This window comes from Lynx rufus, unplaced genomic scaffold (assembly GCF_022079265.1).
Source record: "Lynx rufus isolate CCGP_SWC_20201006 ecotype Redwood Valley unplaced genomic scaffold, mLynRuf1.p SCAF_4, whole genome shotgun sequence".
Taxonomy (NCBI): Eukaryota; Metazoa; Chordata; class Mammalia; order Carnivora; family Felidae; genus Lynx; species Lynx rufus.
The window spans coordinates 135,050,925-135,077,818 of NW_025814856.1; the positions used below are offsets into that span (position 1 = coordinate 135,050,925).

The 26,894-nt window shown below is 36.1% G+C and overlaps 1 protein-coding gene across 4 annotated transcripts in view; it reads right to left on the reverse strand.

Annotated features, from left to right (window-relative positions):
* TFEC (transcription factor EC) overlaps window positions 1-26,894 on the reverse strand; it is a 71,263-nt gene that overhangs the window by 41,655 nt on the left and 2,714 nt on the right. For all 4 annotated transcript variants that reach the window (XR_006965164.1, XM_047096235.1, XM_047096234.1 and 1 more), the window contains exon 2: window positions 3,857-4,105. Coding sequence is in view for 3 of the 4 variants with exons in the window: in XM_047096235.1 (XP_046952191.1) it covers window positions 3,857-4,036 (180 nt within the window). In the remaining variant the exon portion in view is untranslated. The remainder of the gene's footprint in view (window positions 1-3,856; window positions 4,106-26,894) is intronic.

Sequence of the window (26,894 nt, forward strand, 5' to 3'; positions counted from 1 at the left end):
CAATGAGATACCACCTCACACCTGTCAGAATGGCTAAAATTAGTAACTCAAGAAAAAACAGATGTTGGCAAGGATGGGGAGAAAGGGGAACCCTTTTGCACTGCAAACTAGTTCAGCCATTCTAGAAAATAGTATGGAGCTTCCTCAAAAAGTTAAAAATAGAACTACCCAATGACCCAGCGATTGCACTACTAGGTATTTTTCCAAAGGATATAAAAATGCTGATTTGAAGGGGCCATGCACTCCAGTGTTACTAGCAGCATTATCAACAATAATCAAATTATGTAAAGAGCCCACTCCCTCAAAAAAAAATAAACATTAAAAAAAAAGGTTGAGGGGAGCCTGGGTGGCTCAGTCGGTTAAGTGTCTGACTTTAGCTCTCATGGTCCATAGGTTAAGCCCCATATTGGGCTCTGGGCTGACAGCTCACAGCCTGGAGCCTACTTTGGATTCTGTGTCTCCCTATCTCTCTGCCTTTCTGCTGCTCATTCTCTCTCTCTCTCTCTCTCTCTCTCTCTCTCTCTCTCTCTGTCTCCCTCTCCCCCTGTAAAAATAAATAAATACATAAACATTAAAAAAAGAGCCCAAATTTCAATCAACTGATGAATGGATAAAGAAGTAATGGCATATATATATATATATATATATATATATATATATATATATGGTCTCCCAGATACCTCAACTCTAACATGTTCTAATAGAGGGTTTCATCCCCTCTCACTGCATCATAGAAATAACCTCCCAACTGGTTTTCTCCCTCCAGGACCCCTCCCCTACAGAGCTGACAATGATATTAAAGTCAAATCCAATTATGTCACCCCAAACCCCACATTTAAACCTTTCACTCTATGCTGAGCATAGAGTGCCAACCTTTCCGTGATTTGTCCATTGCCTATATCTCTGGTGTCACCTTTTGCCACAATCTGCCTACTCTTTTTCTGCTCACCTCATTTTCTTCTGTTCCCCATCTTTATTCTTCACTGGTGCTATCTCATCTAGCTAAATGCCCCACTAGCCACTTTCTCTGACTAAGTTTTACTACTGACATTTCTGAATAAGAACAGCACTTTCATGCTCCTATTTATACCATTGTCCTTTCTACATAATATCATAATTATTTGCTAATGTTTTTTTTTCTCTCCCCTTCAACTTATACTTCCTACGAGATACAACAGATAAGAAAACAAGACAATGAATAATTAAAATGTAGCATGTGCTGTGAAAATGCTATGATTAGTGCAATTTTTGTCCATATGATATAGGTATTGCCATGAAAAGGCAGAGAATAAGCATTCTTCTACACAGAGAACCACCAGTAAAAGCACCTTAGAGAAGAAACCTGAAATGGATTTTGAAGAGTTACAATTATCTAGCCAAATGCTGGAGACTGAATGAGTAGTTGGTAAAGAAAGGACAGGAGAGGAGAGAACCTGGGCCACTAGTGAGAATCACTAGTGAACCCATATGACTGAAGCACAGAGTGGCATGCGGCCGCCAAATGGTAAATCTGGATCAGGAGGCAAGGGTTAAGTGTGGAAGGGTCCTGTGCGCCATGAGTACAAATTTGGATTTTATCCTGGAAAGGCTCAGGATAAAAAGAAAAAAAAAGCTTCTTTTGATTTTCTATTTCATTGTCTCAGAAACCATTCATCATCATCAAGTTACTCCTAATACCAACCCCCAAATCCTGAATCTAAGGATGCTCTACACAGACTTATTCTGTGGTAACTATATTTTCTGAGGTCTTCTCTGAATTAATGAACTGCTCTCTGATGTCATAGGAAGACAAGCCTAGGAGAAAGAAACACCAAAGGATGGCAACAGCCACTCTCTCCCGAGCCCCCACTCTGCCTTTGTGTTTTGAACTTTAAAAATGCAAGCATCAAAACAACTCTTCAAGTCGTAGAAATGCTGGGAAGGTTAAGGATTGAGACCACGTGGCTAGTAAGTGGTAGCTCTAACCCCATACGGTCTGACTCTAAAGACTGCACACTTGCTGCTTTGTGACATGGACGCCTAGCACGAATCAAAGAATATTAGGAAATTGCAACAACATAGGATACATCTTAGCTATGAAAGATAACAAGACCGTGAATGGTGGCCAGATGTGAAAATGCGCACTTGATAAGCCGAATCAAAGAGAACACACACTGATTAAAACTATAACACACTGGATAACATTATGATTAAATAGACATTAATGATAGAAGAAACTTTATATACCTAGTTGAAAATACAACGGTTTAAAAAAACAGGAAAAAATCTTCTGTAGCCAATATGCACATCGCCCCTAGAACTCCACACCTCTTGAGGCTTTCAACCATTCTCAGACATGCAACTTTGACACCATCGAAAAGACCACTACGATCAAATAAATTTCCTTTAAAACGTGAAAAATTATAAAAGAAAAAGTAACCTGTGTGTCTAGAGAATAAAAACATTTACTAAGAAAAACTGAGAACACTGATATATGTTACTTATCCTTTCTTATTTTTTAGAAAACATATTTCATAAGATACATGATAAGATAATTTTCTGGGTTTTGCCTAGGACTGGCATATGCATATCCTTTGGGATTTTTTTTTCCTTTAGAAATCAATCTTCTGCACCATGAAATGAACTTGGGAAGAAGGGGGTTATAAGATAAATTGTATTGGTTGAGTTCTAATATTTACTATACAGATGATTTTCATCCTACATATATTTTTATGATCTTCTTAGAGTGAATAGAAAACCTACCTCTACATTCACTTTTTTAAACAAAATTCCTTAGATATCTACTACTGAGAAGTTTAAGTAAATATACATGTAAAGATTTATGCTCAGTTTTGGATTTCAAAGACTCCTGTTTTATGGTTGTTTTATATTTATTAAACAGTCTACCAGATCCTTATTATTTTCCCTTTTCCAGATTAAAGTAAAATTGGCAAAAAATGAAATCTTCCTCTGTCACTTGTAATTCACATAATGGGATACTGATCATTACTCTTTGGTGACTGGAGGCTACAGACTTAATAGCTAAAAAGCAGCAACCTGAAATCAGTAATCATCAGGAATGTAGATTGGGAGATTAAACGTGGGAGATCATAGGATCATGGCTCCATCTAACAAATCAAATGGAAAAAAAGAAAAAGAAAGGAATAGAAATTTCAGCTATGAATGTAGTTTTCTGCACTGAGATATTAAAAGAAGTCTTTTTCCCCAGGTCTAGTGGTTTGTCAGTTCAATTCATTCTTCAGTACTTTTTGAAGATTCATTCATAAGCAGGTCACCATAAATATAAACCCCATGACATCACACATTTTTATTCATTTTGTATCCCTGGCACCTCTAAATTCCTGTAATTTAGTAAATGGTAGACATGTATTTGCGAAAACTATAAATGAGTAAATAATTAATAGTAAGAAATCCAGATACGATTCCATAAAATGTTAAGTGCAATAAGCTTTTTAGTCTTATTTCGGAGCACATATTGACTTCTGTTTAAAAAACTTCTTCCTATTTTATTTTAATGGGTATTTAAGATAATATAACTATTGATAAATATTTTAACTAAATATACCAGGAAATCTTTACAAAGCTAAATCTCTCTAATATAAATTACTGTTAGAGCTTAGTTTGACTCACAATGATACATAACTGAAACGAGTATTGAAAAATGAGTTGTTATATTTTATTATGCATAGTAATTAAGATGTGCATAACTAACTATTATATATGAATCCATGAAGACATTCCTTGTGTTAAATGCATTTGAATTTGGAATGTTTACTATAAAAATGTAGACTTCAATTTCTTTACATTTTTCCTCAAAACCTGATTATAGGTTTTCATAAGTAGCTATTAGACATACATGCCATTCCACATTGTCATCTTCTTTCCCAAGAGTTAGTAACTTGGTGAGTGGATTTCCAGTAAGGCCAGTGTCACTCTCGGGAGAAGGGTGCCCATGCTGTAGCAGAAGCGCACTGCTTGGCGTTGGAGGCTGTGACCGTTTAAGAGTCTGGTTGACGATTTGGTAGTCAAGGGTCATGAAGGGTTTTACTTGTCTCTGCACTTTCTGTAGCTGGGACTTCGCAGGACTTTCCAGGTGTGCTGAGACCTACAAAATAGAAACAGAACAAACGTGTGGTAACATTTGGTGAATTCGAGTTCCACCTTCAACAACTGAATTATGACAGACACACCACAATATCTGCTTCTCTCAAATTTATGATTCGTGCTTCTGTCATAATTTATACAAGATACTAGTAGGTGATAGTTTTTAAGAAGTAATTTAAACTTACTAAAATATTTTTAGTGCTAATTCATTTTTTAAAGAATAGCCCTCAAAATAATATGCAGCCGAACCAAAATTTGGAATAAACACATAAGCCCCAATACTTTTTGAGGTTCCAGAAAAGAAAGCCTAAAATAATACAAGGAAAATATAGCTGATTCACTATTATTAGTAGTTTTCATATAATATGTATTTCCTGGATTTTTTATATTACAAAAAATATTCTATGGGACGTAATCACAACGATTTTTTATTAAATATATATATATATATATTTACGTTTGTTTATTTATTTTGAGAAAGAGAGAGCAATGGGGGAGGGGCAGAGAGAGAGAGGGAGAGAGAGAAAATCCCAAGCAGGCTCTGCACTGTCGATGCGGGGTCGAACTCACAAGCCGTGAGATCATGACCTGAGCCAAGACCTTTAACCGAGTGAGCCACCCAGGCACCTCATTATTTTTTTTTAATATTTTATTATTTATTCTTGAGAGACAGAGAGAGACAGAGTGTGAGCGGGGGAAGGGTAGCAAGAGGGAGAAACAGAATCCGAAGCAGGCTCCAGGCTCTGAGCTGTCTCCACAGAGCCCTACGCAGGGCTTGAACTCACAAGCTGTGAGATCATGACCTGAGCCAAAGTCGGAAGTTTAACCAACTGAGCCACCCAGGTGCCCCTCAGGTGCCTCATTATTAAATATTTTAAAAAATTATCCAAGATGGAGCAGAACTAGAAATATATATACTAAATATGAAATGTGATTCTTTATGGGTGGTGAATATGTAGGTGTTTTTTTTTTTTTTACTTTTCCATATTTTTTAACGTTTCTGTGCTAGACTTATTTTTATTTTTAAAAATCTTATTTTTAGGGGCATCTGATTCGATCTTGATCTTAGGGTCATGAGTTCAAGCCCCAGTATAGAGTTCCATAAATTAATTAATTAATTAACAAATAACATCTTATTTTTAAACCTTTCCATATTCTCATTTAATAATAATCATGTAGAGTACTATGAATTGAAGGAACCATTCAGAGAAAAATCTAACCAGTGTCATGTGTCAACTAAACAACTATCCAGTATTTTGAAAGCCCTTTTCAAAACACGGCCTTAAAATTCTGTTAGTTATCACAGTTGACGATTTAACATTAATTGCACAAGGGCAATTGTAAGCATCAAGCTTTTCCTGTAGAAGACTCTGAAAGTAGTATTGCCTGCCTGTCCTCTTTATATTTACTATGCTGTGATGTGGCTTCTAATACATTTTCCTCAAGTGGCCTATATATAAACCTATTTAATATTTCCCTCATGTTAAACAATAGTAAAGACTGCGGTACAGTGCTTATTTTTCCTTTTATTTCAGCGACACAAACTACTCCTTAAATCCCTTAACATGCATTAGCTCAGATAAATAGCCTTTACAAAGTATTTTGCATTTAAATTAGCTGGTTTGGGGTACAATATTGTAGTAGTTACTTTAGTTTAATTCTGTTATGCTGACATTTTTAGCATTATTTTAATTGTACCTCCATAAAATAATTTTTCAGTCATATAAAAAAGATTAAGATTGGTAATAAAGATTACACATATTACTAATTATATTGCTATGAGCTTTAAAGTTGTAAAATAACATTTCATTAAAATGCCAGTGGTAATTTTTTTAGGGTAGCTATTTAGATTATTTTACAGTTTTAGTTAATCCTTCTTAATCTGCATATACACACAAAATATACATTATAAATAGCATCTTCAGATTTACAAATCATACAATGTGACAGAAGACTAAAGAACATTGTATACCTACAAATGAAAAATACCTCCCGTTCTGAGAAAGGTATGTTGAATCAGAATTTACAACGTTCATTAACTAATTCATTTTGCACTTTGCATCCATTGACTCTAAGAGCCTTCATTAGAGTACTTATTGCATTTGGTGTTACATCAAGAGTACAAGAGAAGTCGTAAATGTGATCCCAGGGCTCTACAAGCTTATGATCTAGGTGGGTAGTATTAATATACAATTACAGTAAAAATAATAATTATTATAATAATAATTATGATCTAGGTGGGTAGTATTAATATACAATTACAGTAATAATAATAATAATAATAATAATAATAATATGCAACAGGTATCAGGCACTGTGCTAAGCTATTTACATTCATTATTTCATTTAATCTTTGTTACAGCCTTAGGAGGGAAGTATCATTAGTATCCTCACTGCACTAGGTAGATGAAGCCACTGAGACAGAGAGATGTAATGACACGCCTCCTCTCACTCTGCTAGTAAGGGATGGAGCTGGAATACAGAACCTGCCTTCTTAAACACTATGCAATCTTGGCCCTTGAATAAATAATTGAAGTGACTAAAGTGCAAAGCCAAAGCTTAGGGTTGCGTACAATGAATTAAAAATGCCACAAAAAGCAGTGGCTTTTTAAAATGAATTATAAGAGAAAGTGGTTATAAATCAGGTATTGGAAGGAAATGGCCCTGTACATGTGGCAAAGGGAAGGAAATCTCAAATACAAAAGATCAAAGCAAACAAGAAAGAAGACAAGAAGTTGGGAGATGGTCACAAATGTTAGTTGTCGAAAAGAACTCACATGAGTATGTTTCCTTTCTCAAAGCAAGACTACCATCTCCTCTTTAGACCATTCTATACAGATACAGAATAAAATATAAAATGGGATCAACTCTAATTATGCCTAAATTATTGTGGAGGTTTTTTTTTTGTTTCTTTGTTTTTTTTGTTTTTTACAGAGAATTACAATGGGTTAGTAGGCAAAAGTGAAGACTGTCTGGGACAGTCAGAGAACAGTTATAGAACATCCATTCGGTAAGCATAAGGGATTAAAGCTTAGTGGAGCAGGGAAAGATAATAATAGGATGTGAAAAAAACTACTGCCCAGAAAATCTCCATCTCCTTCAATAATGAACTGATACCAGAACAATGAGACAGGTAAGTGTAAAGCAGCAACTAAACCACATGCAACCTATTTTAAAATATTTTTAAATTGCCTGGCCTGAAGTCACAGCCACACAGCTATTGGATTTCTTTACTGAAGGCCCCAGTATTTTGTGAGATAAAGTAGATGAAATGATAGGTTGCCATTCTTCATTTATCCACTTATTTAAGAATATTTTTTTGAGTGCCAAATGCATATGCACTGAGTGGTACACTGAAGGTAGAAGGGAACTAACCACAGTGTCTGCCTTCATAGAGTTGTGGTCTAGTCCAAGTTTAGAAAGATAGGAGGAGAGGGGCTCCTGGGTGGCTCTGTCGGTTAAGTGTCCGACTTCAACTCAGGTCATGATCTCATGGTCAATGGGTTCAAGCCCCACATCAGGCTCTGTGCTGACAGCTCAGAGCCTGGAACCTGCTTCAGATTCTGTGTCTCCCTCTCTCTCTGTCCCTCCCCTGCTCACATTCTGTCCCTCTCTCTCACTGTCTCTTAAAACTAAATAAACATTAAAAAAAATTAGTGAAAAAGAAAGATATGAGGAGAAAGAGAAGAAAAATATGAGATATCTAAGGGCAAGGACTGTGTTTACCTTGCTGGCTGCTTTACTGCCATTCATCCTGTACATAACCCAGAGAATGGCACACAGCAGGTGATTAAAATTGTGTTCGCATGTGTTCAATGAATGAATGAATGAGTCATTAAAGTACAGTGTTTTAATAACTTTCATAGTACCATGGAGAGCTTTGGGAATCCACTAAAAGAGCTGGTAAACCATGACCAGAATACCAAACTCTATACCTAGAATGCTGGAGCAGCTGTAGACTGTGATTTAGTTCATTGGACTTTCAAAGAGATTGAGACCATCCAAATGTAAGGAATTTTTGCTTACAAAAGCAGTAAGTAAATCATATCCCCAGAACTCTGTACTATGCTTGAACACTATCACTCTGACACGCTGCTATTGCAAACTAAACATAACGATGCTCAAATCCAAGCTTCTGTCTATACGCAGAAGTCTATTTTATTCCATTTAAAAGAATGTATGTACTTATAGTCTCCGTATTTTCCAAACTGTTATAAATAAATATAAAGTGTGAATGTGGTAAGAGATACTTATACCAGGAAGTGTAGGCTGAAGATTAATATTTCAATTGAGTACAAAAATTTATCCACGAGCATCCTGGCAGCCAAGGGAAAATGGGAAGTTTAATATATGTATATATATTATATAAGGTGGAACCTTGTGATATTGCAGACATTTGAGCATTTTTGATCTGTAGTGTTTGCCCCATGTGGGTCAACCAAATATATATTTCTTATTAAGTAATTAGATCATACCAGTTCTGAGGAGAAACAAATATTTTTATGACTAATACCTGAGAATTTATAAGCTGCATATTTTCATGGATGACTTTAACAAAATATTGAACAAAATTCCAATAAGCAGTTTTTGTAAAATATGCAATGAAATTCTTCATATCCCCATATTTAAACAAATATTTTCTTAATTTGGGTCATCCAGGAAATACAGCCTAAGACTTGCCTAGGAGAGGTTTCATGGGGCGGGGGGTGGTGGGTGATTTCAGAACCTGAGCCACAGTAGGGTGAGGAAAGCAGGATCAGGCACAGGGAAGAGTGGCTCAGTTGCGAAGTTGACCATCTAGGCGATGCACCATCACATCCACTATGTTTATTTCGGGTCAAAGGCCCAAAGCATAATATGCATCAGTGCAAGTGAAACGTCCAAAATACATTAACTTGTACAGTTGTGACTGGACACTTAGCACTTCCAGCCTCCAGGGCAATTTACACTGCAGACTCCATGTTCAGATACACTGATCCAGAGGGTCACCTGATACGATCATCATCCTGATATCAATTGTCTCAAACTAACCTTTAGATAGAAATGATGGTGTTAACAAGAAGTTCCATTATTTGGAGTTAAAAAACGAAAAAGGCCAGCTTAAAAGTCTATTTTTTTAAGATTTCAAATGCAGTTTAGATTCCCATGTTCTTATAAAGGGATATGATCTTTTAAGAAGTTAGAAATAACGTATTAGTGAGCTACACAAATGTTTAGAACCACTAATGCGAGAACTAGAGCAATGTGCTTAATGGGTAAACAATTTTTTAAAAAATCAGAATCACACAAACTCCTGCAAATACAATAAACTAAAGGGATGGAGTTGGTCAGGAAGCAAAAAATGCGTACTCCTGGTTTCAGGACACATGATTGGAGAATCACCTCACAAAGGCAAGATGCATGTATCTGTGTTGTTGTTGTTGTTGTTTTCCTTTTTCTGTTTGTTTTTAGACTAGAATAGATGCAGGAATCCTTATTACTGAGAGAATTGATGGAGGTCCATGAGAAAGCAGCCTAATGTCATAAAAAAAAAAAAGTCAGCTATCATTCTCTGACAATAGTAGGTGAAACAAAAGATGATTTAGGGTAACTGATAATCTAATAAAAAAAATTTTTAAGTCTCAGAATTTAGATCAAGCTTGTGAGGGTTCAAATTTACAAATCAGCAAAGATTTCATTAGAAATTAAATAATGTTAACAAAATGTTATTAATTGACCTTATTTGCATTTGGGTGTAAGATCTCTTGGTAGGTAGAAGACTGTGGAGTAATGTGGGCCAGCCATGCAGTGCTGGCTAGAAGGACTCTCTCTGCCCCCATGTGGAGTCATTCTTACTTTCACACAGTGGTTTTCAAATTATGCTCCTAGATACATGAGTTCATTGCTCCAATTTACTTTTCAGTGTTCTACACTGTAGTCTTTTGACCTAGTTCTTGTATGGGTTTCATATCCCATCAGTGGATAACAACAGAGAGAGTATATTGTACAAAGAAATTTTAGAAGTAAGTAGGTAGTTGCACCAAAAAAAATCTTTGAAGGACTCCACCAACCCTGTGATTCTCCATCTATACATAGTTGTATCTTACCTCCTTAATACTGCCATCCATCATATAAATACTTATAAATATGATCCATTCACATATATAAGATTCTTTTAAAATGTTATCTTTTTATAGAGAAACCATAAGATAATGATAAAAGCCCTCAGCTAATTCTTTCAACATTTACTGAGAGTTTAACATTTAATGAGAGTTTGCTCTTTGTTAAAGCCAGTCCCAAGGGAAAGTCATTCCTCTCTAGAAAGCAGGTCTATGACCCACGTGTCACTATCCACCTGGAGACCACTTATCTAAACTGAGGGCACAGGACCTGGGAGGAGATAAAACACCTTCTGGGTACTGGCCTTTTGAAACTCAAAACTAAAAAGTGATGGCAAACATCATATGAGCAATTATCTCAATAACAAGACACTTTATCACCATTAATTTGACTAGCCAAACAAATCAATCAAGCAAACATGGACACCTAACCTAATAAGCATGTTTAGACTATCTGAAAGGAGAGAAACAGAAATCTATTCAGCAAGAAATATATTTAGAGTAAATATAGTACTCTGTGATAGTAAATAAAAACATATACACTGCCACCAAACACACGCATTTGCATGCATGTACACACTCACACACCCCTATGAAAAAGGAGCACAGATAATACCATTCACTACAACATGACAGTCCTTATTTAATTTTGTTAATTTTGTACTAAGCTTGAATTTAATAAATGAAGCAAAAGCTTGGACTTCACAAGTGAGTAATAGGTAACTATTCATTATGTTCCTAGCATCAGAGGTATATAAGAAGAAATCTATTTTGGGGGGCTTATGAATCTACTACCTCTAGGTACCTACTCATAAATGCCACATGACATTTGTTAATGTTACACAGTAAAGATTAATAACTCATTTCTTCAAATCTTACTTTCTTCATAGCAGTCTTTGGATATGATATATCCATAAATCTCATCTTGACTAAACCTAAAATTATACAGTCGAGCTTGTCTGATTGAGATATAACTATTGAACAAAGTAGGGCCCGGTTCATCAAAAGTTTTACTTAGGTTTCTGAATAACTGTCAGCATATTTCAGCTGAGTATTATATAATCCAAAGCTATTTAATGGATAATAATGTAAAATATGATTGTAACATATTCCTTCAGTCACAATCATCTGAATTTGGATAATTCCAATGGTATGTCTTTCAGGAGAGACCTCCACTTAGAAGACTTTAAAGAGGCATTAATATTATTAAGCAGAGTTTGTTTAATTCAGTAGTGTTCTATCAGTAAAAATGCTTGTACTCCATGTACACTTGTATTTACACCAAAAAGTCTAAGCTTCCCTTATAACTCAATCTAGCTCCATCTATACTTGCACTGATTTGTTTTGTTGATGTTAGCATCTCAGGAGAATTACTATATTATACCTTTAAAAGAATTAGAACAAATATCAGCAATAATCGTGGCTTACTTGTGCTGATCGGTTTTTAAGAGCATGTGTATTTGGAGTTTTTGAGCCACAAACATCAATTAAGAATCACATCCAGAGTCTAACCACCTCATGTTGGCTTCAGAACAACACAAAAGGACCTGCACACACTCAAGTCAACTGGCAACAACATCAATGACTAAAATATGTTCATATGAAACATGGAGATAACTTGAGCCATAATACTTCAAAATATATTTGAACATCTGTACTCAGAGATTTAGCATTTACTGATTCTACAAATATTTTTGAGTGCCTACTACAGATAAGATTTTATTCAACTATAGTAAGTTCTGGGGATATAATTATGAACAAAACAGACAATCCAGTCTTCAAAGAGTTCACAGTTTATTAGGAGAGATAGATAACTAAACACATAATTGTAACACAATGTGATAAACTATGTGAAAGTAAAAGGTATCACAAAAGCAAGCAGAATGACCCAGACAAAAGGGAAGCAAGTTATTCAAATGAACATGTGTGCCTAGATACTTATGTAGGTAACAGTGGTGAGCAAAGTGAAACATGGTCTCTCTCCTCATGCAGCTTTTGGACAGGCAAAAGGGACAGATGTTAATCAAACTATCGCACAAATGATTGTAAATTCTCAAGCTCTGTAATAGGAAGGAGAGATACCTAAGACTATGAGCCTGTGGACAGAAATTATTTAGACAGAAGTTAGGGATGGCTTAGAGGAAGGGATGATAGGACTGAATCTGGAAGATGACAAGGAAGTAACTAGAGCAAGAGTATAGAGAAAGAATTCCGAGAAAGAATTCCAGGGAGATGGAACAGCATGTGTAAAGACCTTGATGGGAGGAAGCAAGATGAGAAAAATGCTTGGGAGGAATTAAAGAACTGGAGCAGAGAGCTGACAGTGTGGTGTGGGACAGAAGAGGCCAGCACAACCAGTCCATGCAATCCTGCAGGTATATAAATGTGTCTTATTCTCTTTATGACAGCAAAGGGGAGAGTAGTAGTTCAGCCAGATGAATCCTAGGGGGTAAAAGGAGAGTGCAGGAAATAAAAAAGGGTGGTTTGAACTAAGATCAGGTGACAAGGGTGAGGTAGTCACATGGAAACAAGTAGCTGGATTTAAGAGATGTTCCGAAATAGATTAAGAAATGACCCCTGAGTTTGTGGCTTAAGTAACTGAATGAATAGTGATGCCCTTCCCAGAGAAGACTGGAGTTTGGGAGGGACAGAGAATCCTAAGTTTGGTTTTGAACACATTGAGTTTGTGAAGTTTTGAAGATATCCAAGAGGGTATGTGAAGTAGACAGCTAGACAAATGGTTCTAGAACTCAGAAGTCAAGTATGGACCATGGATACAACTAATTTGACATTTACACTTAGATGGTAACTGATGAGATGATTTGTGGAGGATGTACAGAATTAGAAGAGGGCCTAGAACTAAACATGGTGGACTCCCAAGCTCTAATTACACGTGGAACAATCAATTTTGTATTTTTCCCCTAGGTCCTATGGATCCTATGGATTTCTTTCACATATTTTACAAAATGTTCACTCAAAGTTTGTATGGGTTATATGGGAGTAAATCCTCCTAAATTAAATAATTATTAGTTCTTTATATTTCCAAAGTCATGCATTCAACCCATTGATATAGATACAGACTTATTTCTTAATCCAATTGCATCACAACTCTCATTATCAGTTCTCAACTTTTTAATAGCAATTTTAAAATCCAAAAAGCTCTGAAAACCAGAAGTAGTTTTGTGGTTGTTGCTGTTTTGTTTGCTTTTTTAAGTCTGGTGCAAACCCATTTGGTGACAAAATCCGATCTGAAATAAAGTAAGGCTATTTATAATCTTTCTTTATCTCACTTATAGTAGATATTCATAGGAATTTCTGCAGATATATTAATGTGTTTGAATATGGGATGCAGTCTTGGGCCCCTCTGGGGTTGTCAAAGTATGAGTAGTAATGTACCACATTACCTTTCAATATCTGAAGTACTAAGAATTCTAAAACACACCTAGCCCTAGTTTTCTGGATAATAGATTTTGTACTCTTTTTGTTTATTGAGTGAACAGCCTGTAGAAAAGACTATGCTATAGGCTTTGCATAAATTATTTTATTTAATCTTATAACATCATAAATTAAAAATTCAAATAGCCCTGCACTATTATTTTTTAAAACTTCAGCACAATATTTAATTGTATTTTATTTTCTGAAATTATAATGTATCAATAATCAAAATTCAAATTGAGCATATACTATCTCTTGGGGAAGAAATGCGATGAAGAAATGTGCTTTCTGATTCAACAAACTGAATGAATGAAAGATGTGTTTTTCCTTTAATAAGAAGGAATTGTTCAGGTGTAACATTATATTTTTGATATTATTAGACATATTTATATGTAGTGCCTATAGCTGTGTTTAAATGAGTTGATACTACTCTTGGAAGCTTCAGAAGTTTCTCATACAATTAACTTGCCTTCCATAAATGTAGAAATATACAAGTTAGTTATTTAAGCTAGATTCATTAAAATGTCTTAAATTTCTTTTTTAAAAAGTTTATATGACTGCATTTAAACTTAAACATTAATATTTAATAAGAGGACTTTTATAAAGCAAAAGACATTTTGCTTCAGAAGTCAACAATTGGGCTTAGATGATATTTTATACTTCACAGTTACTTTCAACTTAAAACAAAGCTCTAATGTAATAGTTAAATGTACTTTTTTTTCATCCTCAGTATAGTGACCTTAAATCATTTTCATTATGAAGTTGTAAATGTTCTTTCAAGGATTCACAGAATAAAGGAGCAACAAGACTGACTTCTTTAAAAGGTCTTATTTCAAATACCTTGGAAAGTCATCAGTGCATTTATTTTTAATTTTACATGTTCTAAAATAGATTCAAAACCATAAATAAGAATACCTGGGACCAAAATCCAAATCTCCCTATTAATTCTTGTCGTTTCTTGCATCATTCTGTTACAAATGCATTATATTTTTCATCTTTAATATAGCTAATGGTTAGATTTGGGATAATATTAATATATCATCAACTTATACAGACCTTGAAGAAGAAAGTCACAGGCCACATAAGGTAGTTGAATTTATAACAAAGAAATTTGTGTATTTTGTGAGATTAAAAAGATCATAAAGGTTTATTCCTGGAAAAAAAATTCTAAACAATTCAAGTGGTTTTATCCTATCTCGGGTTTGAAAACTTTTTATATCCTTTATCTACTTTATGAGTTGATATATGATCATCAATTAATGAAGTCATTTTTATCATAATAAAATGTCATCATTAGAACTGCAGTATTCCAGTCTAACCACTTTCTAAAGAATATGATTGGGGCATTTTAGGTAGTTAAATATTAAAATAATCTAATTGAAAATGAGACTATGAGATTATTCATTTTGATTGACAAACTGCAGAAAATGGCTTTGTTTCATACGTACATTTCTATCACTTAATTTTTACAGTTATTATTCATATTTCTGGGAAAAAAAGGTAAAATTTGCATTGTCTTTGTTTTACTTAACTAGTAAATATGATGATCTCTGGCTCTTTGTGTTTTAAATGCATGTGTTATTACTTTATCTACATTAATCAAATTTTTCAAGTAATCATGCCTTCATGTAGGAAAGGCCTTCCAGTACATAGGTGTAGATTCACCTCTCCTTGTCACAGAAGAACAATGTTTCTTTAGAATCAAAGAAACACACTCCCATCTTAAATTTTTTGGAGTTACAGAAAGTACATTGCCATGAAACATGAATTCATTGAGAAGACTGATCACAGAACCTCATGGACTAATTGAAAGCCCCAGAATGCCGAATAATAGTAGTCACTGTCACACATAGAATCAAACATTCCAATGGTTGAAGTAGGGACTTTTGTCCTCATTCCATGGATGAAGAAACTAAAGCTCAAACAGGTTATCGGACTTGGTCACAATCACACAGGCAAAAAAAAAAAAAAAAAAAGTGAACTCTGCTTCTTGTCTTCTGATTGCAAGTAGGGTATTCTTTCAACTACAAGGTATTTATTATCAGTTCACAAGGATAATAAAAATGAACTCCAGCCTCCACTATTAGAAAACAAATTGTGTCCTATATCTGTATACAAGTATCAATCAGCTGGTTCCACTCTGGTGGAAAAATCTTTGGAGTTGCTTCCCCATGATTAGTTAACTTTGACTTGGCTCGCTCATGATTTTGTTTTTGTGTTTTGCTTTTCCTGTCTTGTAACCATCACATGGTGCAAGATCTGGGTTCTCTATCCAGTATGGAGCGATGCTGCATTTGATATCTATCATCAGAAAATATTAACTTTAGATGAATGTTTCCTTTTTTTTTTTTAAAGATTCTTTGTTCCACTTTGGTCTCTAGATCTGTGTATTAAAGGTACACAATTCTGAAGAGTCTTAGTCCTTTTTCCCAGGAGAAGATTTAGTTTCCTTATATCATCTTTACTGTTACTTAAATGTTTCTTTCCTGAAAACGTCTAACTCCTTTTCATGAGACAGAACAGGTAGATGGAGAGGGAGGAGGAAAGGAAGGCAGAAAATATTATTTTCAGCTTGGCTTATTCTGAATAAAAATCTTGAGCGTTCTAGAATTCTAGTTAGTATTGTAACTTTGGAATATGTGGAAAATATTTACTGTAACTTCAGAGATGAAGATCTAGGATTCTCTTTCCGTTGTAATTTGAGCAGATAAACCAACTAAAATAAAACTTTTTCATTGAAATTTAAAAAGAAAAAAATACATAATTAAAAAATATATTATTTTAGTCTTTTTAAGCTTTTACCAATTATTTTAAATTATTCCATGGCAAATAAAACAATGCTTCCCTCACCAAAGATGTCCATACCGTAATCCCCAGAACCTATGATATGTTACCCTATGTTACAAGGAGATTTTGAAAGTGTGATTAAATTAAGGACTAAGGTGCAGCTGAGAGGCTGCGCTGGTCAAGGCTGCTCAGGGATAACAGAATGATGGGCAAGAAGTGATTCTCACAGTGTGAGCTGACTGAAATAGGTAGAGTAAAAGCTGCATGGGGAAGGGAACAAAGGCCTAAAGGTGAGAAGATGGAGTAACCAATGGATTAAAAGACTCAGTTACACCAAAGAGAAAGTACAAAGAGTAAGAATGCAAGAAAGCTGGAAGGCTGGGGCCCGAGCTTAGGACACTGGATCATCCTCTGAAATCCCCTAAACAAGGTACTCCAGAATCTGCCCCTGTCAACTTTTATGTTTTCATTTTTCCTGTCAGTTGCTCACTGCCCCTAAACTGAAGGAAACCAGCCGACACTCCCATAAATGTCCCTCCCTGATCGTTACTACAGGTCACTTGCTTGGTGGTGGCAAAAATTCTACCATAAAAGATTTATTGGTAAAGTATACTGTCTATCAACCATGCTTCTTCTTATCAGTGAGAAATCATTTCCAAAACTGCAACATCAGACATGGTTTTAATTTTCCTCCTTACTGCCTGGAGAAAATCTTACAATGACCAAATGGTGGACATTTGTTCACTTTAAATATGATGTTTCCATGAGACTAAACAAAGTACAGTGATACATTGCATAGCTAATTTGGTTTCTAAGTGTTTCTACCATTTAATAACTTATTATAATTTAATAACTTATTGTCACAGTTTATGGGAGTCTTCCTTGTCATTGAAACTGAATTTTTAAGTACGCAGCCACAAGATTATAAGGTAAGCAGACAACTGCCATGGAATCCAAAGACAATAATAATAGAATGAATAGGACACAGTACACTATATTTATACAGTATTTTACTATCAACAGAGCACTTTCTTACCTACTTAACCCTTTTATGATTTCATATTTCATCCCTTATGATTCTAATCTCTTATTTCATGCATTTTACTGATGAACTAATGCTCAGAGGGGTCAACCAAGTTATAGAAGCAGCACAGTTAAAAAAAGCAATCTAGATCTGCTTACATTATACTCTCTTCAAAGTTAAAAATTATACTAATAATTATCATAATAATGGTATAAATTCTAGTAAGTATAGTAAGTATTGCTTTGTGTCAGGCACAGAGCTTGGTTTACCTTGTCTCAGGTAATCTTCATAGCAAGCCACTGAGGTGAGCTGCCTAATTCTCTCCATAGGAGAAAGTAAAAATAGAGGATAGGTTTAGGAGCTTTGAGGCAAAACAAAAGTTCAAATCCTCACTGGCATCACTACTGAGTCTCTGTTCCTCATAAGAAGTAATTATTAAAGCAAAGCTTTTTGCCTTTCAAATTAACAAATATGTCTTAATTCTTAATACCTAGTGCTGAGAAGGGAACAACACAACAGATACTCGCATGAGTTGCTACCAAGGAGGTAAATTTGTGCAATACATTTATATAGCTTAAGGAAATAATCCTAAATGTGTAAAAACCCTGAAGCATCAAGCTGATCATTGAAACATTATTAATAATGATTCTATAATATAGAGAAAATATCAAATTTAAATATATATCCCAATGGTGTCTCTATAGCATGCTTTCAACTCTGAGATTTGATTTAGCTCTCTCTTTTACTCAGATCAAAGGGCTTTATTGCTAAAAACAGTTAATCATAAAATGACTAGAAAGTATTAACTTTGAAAACAAAACTAAAGTAGTTTCCTTTCCCTATAATAATCACAAAATTTTAAAAAAACAGAATGATACATCAGGTGACATACAAGGGAAACTATGACTATTAAGCAAGCTATTTTAAGAAAAGTGCCATAACTTTAATGTCATTACTAATATTGTAGCTCTAACTTCTATCTAATCTTATAATTGAATATATTTAATAGAAGTACATAAGGTAGCAACAAAGTTCTGAACATTTACTAAACATTTCCATTTCCATGGGAAAAGTTAGAATTTTAGGAGGATTAAAGAGCAGCATGTGAATAAGTCTTTCAAACAATAACAGGATATTTCAAATTCTCAGTGTTAAACACATAGGATACTCGACCAACATAAAACAGATCATAAAAAAATATGCTTACAGCAGACAATAACCTCAATGCATTCTCCCCATAAAATTCAACATTACAGTATTGGCACAAAAACAGACACATAGACCAATGGAAGAGAATAGAAACCCCAGAACTAGACCCACAAACGTATGGCCAACTAATCTTTGACAAAGCAGGAAAGAATATCCAATGGAAAAAAGACAGTCTCTTTAACAAATGGTGCTGGGAGAACTGGACAGAAACATGCAGAAGGTTGAAACTAGACCACTTTCTCACACCATTCACAAAAATAAACTCAAAATGGATAAAGGACCTGAATGTGAGACAGGAAACCATCAAAACCCTAGAGGAGAAAGCAGGAGAAGACCTCTCTGACCTCAGCCGTAGCAATTTCTTACTTGACACATCCCCAAAGGCAAGGGAATTAAAAGCAAAAATGAACTACTGGGACCTTATGAAGATAAAAAGCTTCTGCACAGCAAAGGAAACAACCAACAAAACTAAAAGGCAACCAACGGAATGGGAAAAGATATTTGCAAATGACATATCGGACAAAGGGCTTGTATCCAAAATCTATAAAGAGCTCACCAAACTCCACACCTGAAAAACAAATAATCCAGTGAAGAAATGGGCAGAAAACATGAATAGACACTTCTCTAAAGAAGACATCCAGATAGCCAACAGGCACATGAAAAGATGCTCAACATCCCTCCTCATCAGGGAAATACAAATCAAAACAACACTCAGATATCACCTCACGCCAGTCAGAGTGGCCAAAATGAACAAATCAGGAGACTATAGATGCTGGCAAGGATGTGGAGAAACGGGAACCCTCTTGCACTGTTGGTGGGAATGCAAATTGGTGCAGCCGCTCTGGAAAACAGTGTGGAGGTTCCTCAAAAAATTAAAAATAGACCTACCCTATGACCCAGCAATAGCACTGCTAGGAATTTACCCAAGGGATACAGGAGAACTGATGCATAGGGGCACTTGTACCCCAATGTTTATAGCAGCACTCTCAACAATAGCCAAATTGTGGAAAGAGCTTAAATGTCCATCAACTGATGAATGGATAAAGAAATTGTGGTTTATATACACAGTGGAGTACTATGTGGCAATGAGAAAGAATGAAATATGGCCCTTTGTAGCAACGTGGATGGAACTGGAGAGTGTGATGCTAAGTGAAATAAGCCATACAGAGAAAGACAGATACCATATGGTTTCACTCTTAGGTGGATCCTGAGAAACTTAACAGAAACCCATGGGGGAGGGGAAGGAAAAAAAAAAAGAGGTTAGAGTGGAAGAGAGCCAAAGTATAAGAGACTCTTAAAAACCGAGAACAAACTGAGGGTTGATGGGGGGTGGGAGGGAGGGGAGGGTGGGTGGTGGGGATTAAGGAGGGCACCTTTTGGGATGAGCACTGGGTGTTGTATGGAAGCCAATTTGACAATAAACTTCATATATGGAAAAAAAATCCAATATTATCATGTGAGAATAAATTATTCTTTCCATCCTTACGGTATTGTCTTGCCCAAACCTGGGAGCTCATTTCAAAGTAAATTTCTAAAAGTAACACAAGCATAGATGTGTAAAGGGGCTTGCTTTCAAAAAGCAGCTCAAATAATAATGTCAACCAGATTCTCTTGCATCTCATTAAGGGTTTTGTTTGGTGTTTTATTTTGATTTTTTCCTTTCTCTTATAATTCTTCTTAGAACAACTACCATCAGTGGCAAGGTCAATGTGGTCTTACCACAAGTCACTAATGACTGAATTGGTATCCTGATATCTGAGAAGTCATTTGCTGTCACATATCTATCACCAACCCTTCAGAAGAGTAAGAGTACAATGTCTTATTAAGACTTGGCCAAGTTAGGATAGAATTTCAATCTTATTGAACTCTATATGCGCATAGGGAAAAATGGGATTGTTTTGTAGCCTATAAATATATTGCCAGCTCTAGCAAGCGACAAGACATCTCACTCTAGAAAGTCAAATGCCGCAATGTGTCACTTTCAAACTTCTCTCACTGGTCCCAGGAAAATAGGTACATATTTCAAATAAAGTTATTTAAAGTAGATTCTGGTATACAGACACCCACGTCCTCCAAAGTTAAATTTCCCAGTTAGACTGTCTCCAGTCAATCTGACCACTTCAACCTGACAGGCAAGCCAGTCAAATAAGCAGTCACAGTGGGCCAAAAACCTGTCAAAATGGTTTGCTTAACTGGTGATTACTTTCTGACTGACTTGAGCAGTCACGTTAATCAAAACAGTCAAACCAGATTTCCCATGTATACACAGTCTTAGCTCTTCCTGTGTTAGTAGGTGTGCCTTGTTTATATATTTTAAAGGAGTTTTATTAAGTTACACTGTTTAATAGAAACAAGTCAAAAATGTGACTAACTAGTTTGACAATTAGGGCTCTCTTCAGAGTTAGTCCCCTGCTTCAGTACCAGGGAGAAAAGGCTCGTTGGGCCTGCCTGATAGCTACAGTAGGGGACAGGGGGAGAGCCAGACAACAGACAAGCATCATGGAAGCTATAAGGACCCATATTCCCAGCTCCCAATATTGTTTGGTTAGAGGACTGACACGTGTCCTGACAAGGGATTAGGCTAGTTACACTTTTTGAGATTAAATAAAAACCCTTAAAAAGAACCCAGTGTAGGGTTAGTGACATAGATGTCACTCTTGACAATGGTTTTCCATTTTAGTGTGAACAGCCATTTTTGTCAGAAGAAGGATAAGCTTTAAGAACCCCCTTAATTAGGGGCGCCTGAATGGCTCAGTCAGTTAAACCCCCAACTCTTGATTTCAGCTCAGGACATGATCTTGTCGTTCATGAGATGGAGCCCTATATTGGGCTCTGTGCTGACAGTGAGGAGCCTGCTTGGGATTCTCTCTCTCCCTCACTCTCTTCCCCTCCTCTGCTTGCACTCTCTCTCCCTCAAAGTAAATACATAAACATTAAAAATGATAAGAATCCCCTTAATCAATTTAAAAATGGGGGTGACGGCAATTTAATTTCTCAGCTTGCACAAATGACAACTTTAAATTGCAGGCTGATATTTCAAAAGCACTGTTAGAGCAGCAGTTGGGATTGCAGGTTTTGGAATCAGCCCACCTGGCTTCAAACCTGGACTCTTCACTGACAAGCTGTGCACCTTCTGGCCAGTTAGTTTTTTTCCCAGTATGTAAAATAACCTTATCTATACAATGGGCACAATACTACTACTCAATTCTCAGGATTGTTCTGATTACCAAATAACAATGGTAGCAAAGCACTTTCAATAGGATAAAGTAAGGAAGACTTGCCATGGACAGGCATCCCACCAGAGGAAGATGGTCCAGCTCAAGCTCACCATAACTGTGAGAACATCTTGCTCAAATAAAGTATTTCTATAGAGTACTAGACTTCTTTTATATTTGCCCCTTATGTTTGTTTTGAGTCTTGCCCCAAATAATAGTTTTATCATTTGATATCTTTATAATTTCTAATAACAACACTAATAAGCATAGGCTGAAGTTTCTAGGTCCTCATTCTATGCTTAACGCCAGCTTAGTCACTTTCTCATTTAATAATCTTGAAACCCAATGAGGTATATTAGGTATATTATATCACATGATCTGTCTGGAATCAAACAACTGGTTTTAACAGAGCTGGTTTTAAAACATAGCCATCTTTGGGGCGCCTGGGTGGCGCAGTCGGTTGAGCGTCCGACTTCAGCCAGGTCACGATCTCGCGGTCCGGGAGTTCGAGCCCCGCGTCGGGCTCTGGGCTGATGGCTCAGAGCCTGGAGCCTATTTCCGATTCTGTGTCTCCCTCTCTGTCTGCCCCTCCCCCGTTCATGCTCTGTCTCTCTCTGTCCCAAAAATAAATAAACGTTGAAAAAAAAATTTAAAAACAAACAAACAAACAAAAAAACCTAGCCATCTTTAAAACCTACACTCATTCTAATACACCATGTTTCTAAGAGCCTATAATGTAATAAATATCTAATAAAGAATAACATTCTTCTAGCAAAGAAGAGTAGTTGATATTGAAGATTTGGGACTTCCTCAAGAGAAACATTTGTCTATTGGGCTTCTGAAGGTATTACAAGTAAACACTGACCTATCATATTCAGAGCTCATGTTCTTTCAACTTCCTTTATTGCCACTTTGGGTTTCAAAACAATTAAAAAAATGCCTGGAACACAAAATTCATATATTCTAAAGGACTTAGAACTAGACAGGATTTCAAAGACGGTTCAGTCAACAAAAACAAAAGTAGAAGGTCTTGTTAATTGAAGATGGCACCCACTGACTGAAAACTAAGCAGCTGTTGTGACATCTAGACCATTTCATACTGGTTTCCTTGGGTGATTTTTCTGTCATTGATAGAGGTAGTAATCCCAGATTATAACATGCAAAAAAAGCCTAAAGACTCTGAAGGAGCATGAATGAATGATACTTCTGGGAAGAGCCTAGGCTTCTAGCTAAAACTCAACATTGGAGGGTGCAATCCAACATATAGGATTAACATCTCAGGAGACTTGCCCGAGGTCAGTTCATCTCTCTGTGATGCCTTATCCTCTAGATAGAAATAAAAACAGTGAACTCTCTTAAATGTGCCCTATGGTCTGATTAAAGATTGAAAAGGTCTCTAAAAATCCACAGCACTCCCAGGGAAAAATGCTAAATATCATTATAATTATTACACCAAATGCCATAATTTGGTCTCCTCAGATTCCCTTTTTATGTAGATTCCATCACACTCTGACTTTTGACTTTTTGCCTCTCTGACCAAATCTCCAATGACAAAGCAAAGGGAAATGTTGAGGCAATTAGTGGGAAATGGAAGCAATTAATTCCCTTTTTTAGTAGAGACCTGGCCTCTGTGAACCAGTTTAACCAAAAATAATCAATGACCTTTCTCTGACCAAACTGAAGAAAATCTACTTGATATTTGTCACTGGTTATCCATCTACTGCTTCAACATTAATGAGTCTTTTCACTTTGCCCCTTTCTTTTATGAAATAGAGCCATCTATTCTGGTCCCTTGTTACCTCTGCAACTGCTATTTTTGCAAATCGAATACAGTCAAAGACCTCGTTATCCATGTGTAAGCCTGGAAACCATTTTTAGTATAGCTGTGGTTTCTGATTTCCCCAACCTTTCTCCCTTGAACTGTTTCCCCTTCTCTAAAATAAAGATGGGATCTTGTTCAAAATGAATGAACTAGAACAACAAAGATACAATTTAAATTTGAAAGTGACCAAAAAAAAAAAAAAAGATTGTATAATTCACCTAGGTCTAAGCACCATCCAGACCTAGAACCAACTCCTCGCCCCATCACTTACTCACTGATTACCTTTGAAAATTTACCTATATTTCAAAAATCTCACTTTTCTCTAGTGAACAATGGAGATAAGAGCCTCAAGGGTATTGTCAGCCTCAAATGAGGTGATACATGCAAAGTTTTTAGCACCTGATGAGAGCCCAATCAATGTCAGCTATTATCAACTGGAGAAGAGAAGACTTCATGCAACAGAGCTGCATTTGATATTCATTCAAACTCTTCCAAGATGACTGCTACTCAAGCAGAAGTAGTTAACAGTCTCCTTTTTATCCCCAAGTAGAATATGAGTTTGGCTTATGCATTTATTTTATAAATTCTTTCCTTCTAGCATATTCTGGAATATCTTTGCTTGCTATTTTGTTGCTGTTCATGTGTTTCGTATTTAGAGAAATACATTTTAAGCAACTGGTCAAAAGTTTTGTCATGTATTTCATTGGACATGCTCAGTAAGACTGAATATAGGTGAATTTAGATACTACTTAGTACAACCAGTATTTCATTTTGAAACAAATAGAAATGTGAATAAATTGGCAGTACATCGACATGACCTATGAAGAAAGGCAAATTAAAAGTTACCTCCTGAATTACACAAAGAGTTGCTTTGTTCTCTACTTCATTTTGCTCTGAGAGCTCTGTCCTAGGCCTCCTCTGAGGCTGTATTTAGGAGAGGATATCGAAGCGGGGGGGAGGAGAAAGCCAGATATATGATATAGTAGCCCATTTCATGCTCTGAAAATCTGTCAGAAATGTGAGATCAAGGATCTCATAGGGAGAAGGAGAGAGGTCCTCCCTTTGGGCTCTGACCTAGATTTCCAATCTTAGAGTTCCCACATCCAGTCTAAGTTTGATATCCCAGGCATGAATTCAGAACTACTTTTCAGGCACAGGAGACCTAAACTTTAACACCACCAGACCCCCATCCTTCACACTCAGTCCCAGCCCTAGCCTTTCACTCTCCACACCAGATATTAATTCAACTCAGAATATTCAGCAAACACACACACACACACACGCACACACACACACACACACACACACACACACACACACTTATTCAAAGTCACATGGCAAGTTAGTAGCAAGCTAAAAACACTAAACTTCTGACTTCCCATTTCAGTGTGTTCTCTCAGCACTAAACCAAGCAACCACAAAGAAATCACTGAATCACTTGCAAATATTTGCTTGGCCCACTAGTTTGGGAGCTAACCCATGTTCATTTTCAGTGGTTATTTCCACCGTGGAAAATGACATCGTCCACCACCTTTGATTTTCTTATGAAGTAGGTTCTATCATATTTTTAGCAAAGCACTTGCCTTCTGTTCTTGCCAGAGGTACAACCGCTTTGCAAAGTATTACCCAGAGGCACACACTTGTCCTTGTTCTCTTAAAGCAGATACAGGAGTGCTCTATAAACAAAATCTAAAACTAATGGCTCTAGTCTTTCATCCCCCCAAACTGTGTTCCAAATGGCCAGAGATATCCAGCTAAAACACAATTAGATCAAGCTACTCCTCTTGTTAAAATCCTAAAACCTTAAAAGCATAGTTATGGTCTGCCCCCATCTTAACTCTCCAGCCCTACTTTATGTTATTCCCCACAATGATCGCAAGCTCTAATCAAAGACCCCTGAATGTGCCATGCTTTTCACAACTCTGCACATGCTAGTCTTTGGTCTGATGCTTTTCTCCTATCCTTTGCCTGCCTAAAGAATAGCTAATTATTTTTCAAGGGTTCTTTGAACCCTTCCCAAACCCCCAGACTCATAGGGAATTGATATATACTTTTATAACTTGCCAGTGTGTTTAATTGTTGAAATGCCTCACCTGCTCATTGGCAGGTATGCTATCTTTGGCATCTTAGCATCCTTAAAACTTAGTGCTACACCTGGTACACTCCTCTACTTATATACCTTCAACTTACCCAACTTACATAGATATTAACTAAGTCATTGCTCAAGACAAAACTACACATTTTCTACCTTCTCCAGAAGGTGTCATCAGTCACCTCACTGGGAAGACTCACCACTGGTTTGTTCCTACCCTAAGAGTGGATACGCTCAGAGTTTTCCAAACACTATATCCCTACATGTCCACAATAAATGTTCTAAAGGTCACTAAGACAAAAAAAAATGGTTGTTTGCAATAAAAACAATAGATGTTCTACAATTTGGGAGCATAGAGAATGTAAACACGGTAGAATACACTTAGGGGAAATATCTTTAATGGTAGGTATAATTCTGATGGAAAAAGCAAATCATACATCATGTGAAAAGATCCTTACACGTGAAGGACAATCATAAGCTACAGAAGAGAAAAACTGATTGTCTAAATGGAAACAGAGAAACTTTTGAGAATATGACCAAAAGATCAATGGCTTTTGACCTAAGATTAATTAAGGAGAAACCTAAAAGTTGGCCAGAACTTAAAGTTTGATGGTAAAAAGTGCTGCTGACAAAATTTCTATTGCAGACCTCAGATTGTTCAGTAGGTTCAAATCCTTTTAAGTCTGCACAGGATCAAAGGGAGCAGACATTATAAACATCTTAGCTGCTGAGATATTCCTTGCAGACACTAGCTGAGATCATTACCTGCCTTTAGACAGATTTTCAAAGTAGTAGGTACTGGTCTAGTTTTGGGGGGAGTGGGGAAAGATGTTAGATAGAATGAGTTTTTGGCAAAGGGGAGATAAAAGTGAAATATCTGACTGAACAGATAGAGAGTCCTGGCTCAAATTCTTATTTGTATGGAAATACATCTAAGGAAGCTGAGTATCTTTCAGAACTTAATTTGTTAATGTGCATATGAACTTCTGTATTGGGAACTTGGTCACAAAATAAGAAATACAGAAAGAAAGGGAGGGATAGAAGGATTCTCTGGCCCAGTAGAAAAACACAGAAAGTGAATCATAATCTGTTTTAGTACGCTGGTGGA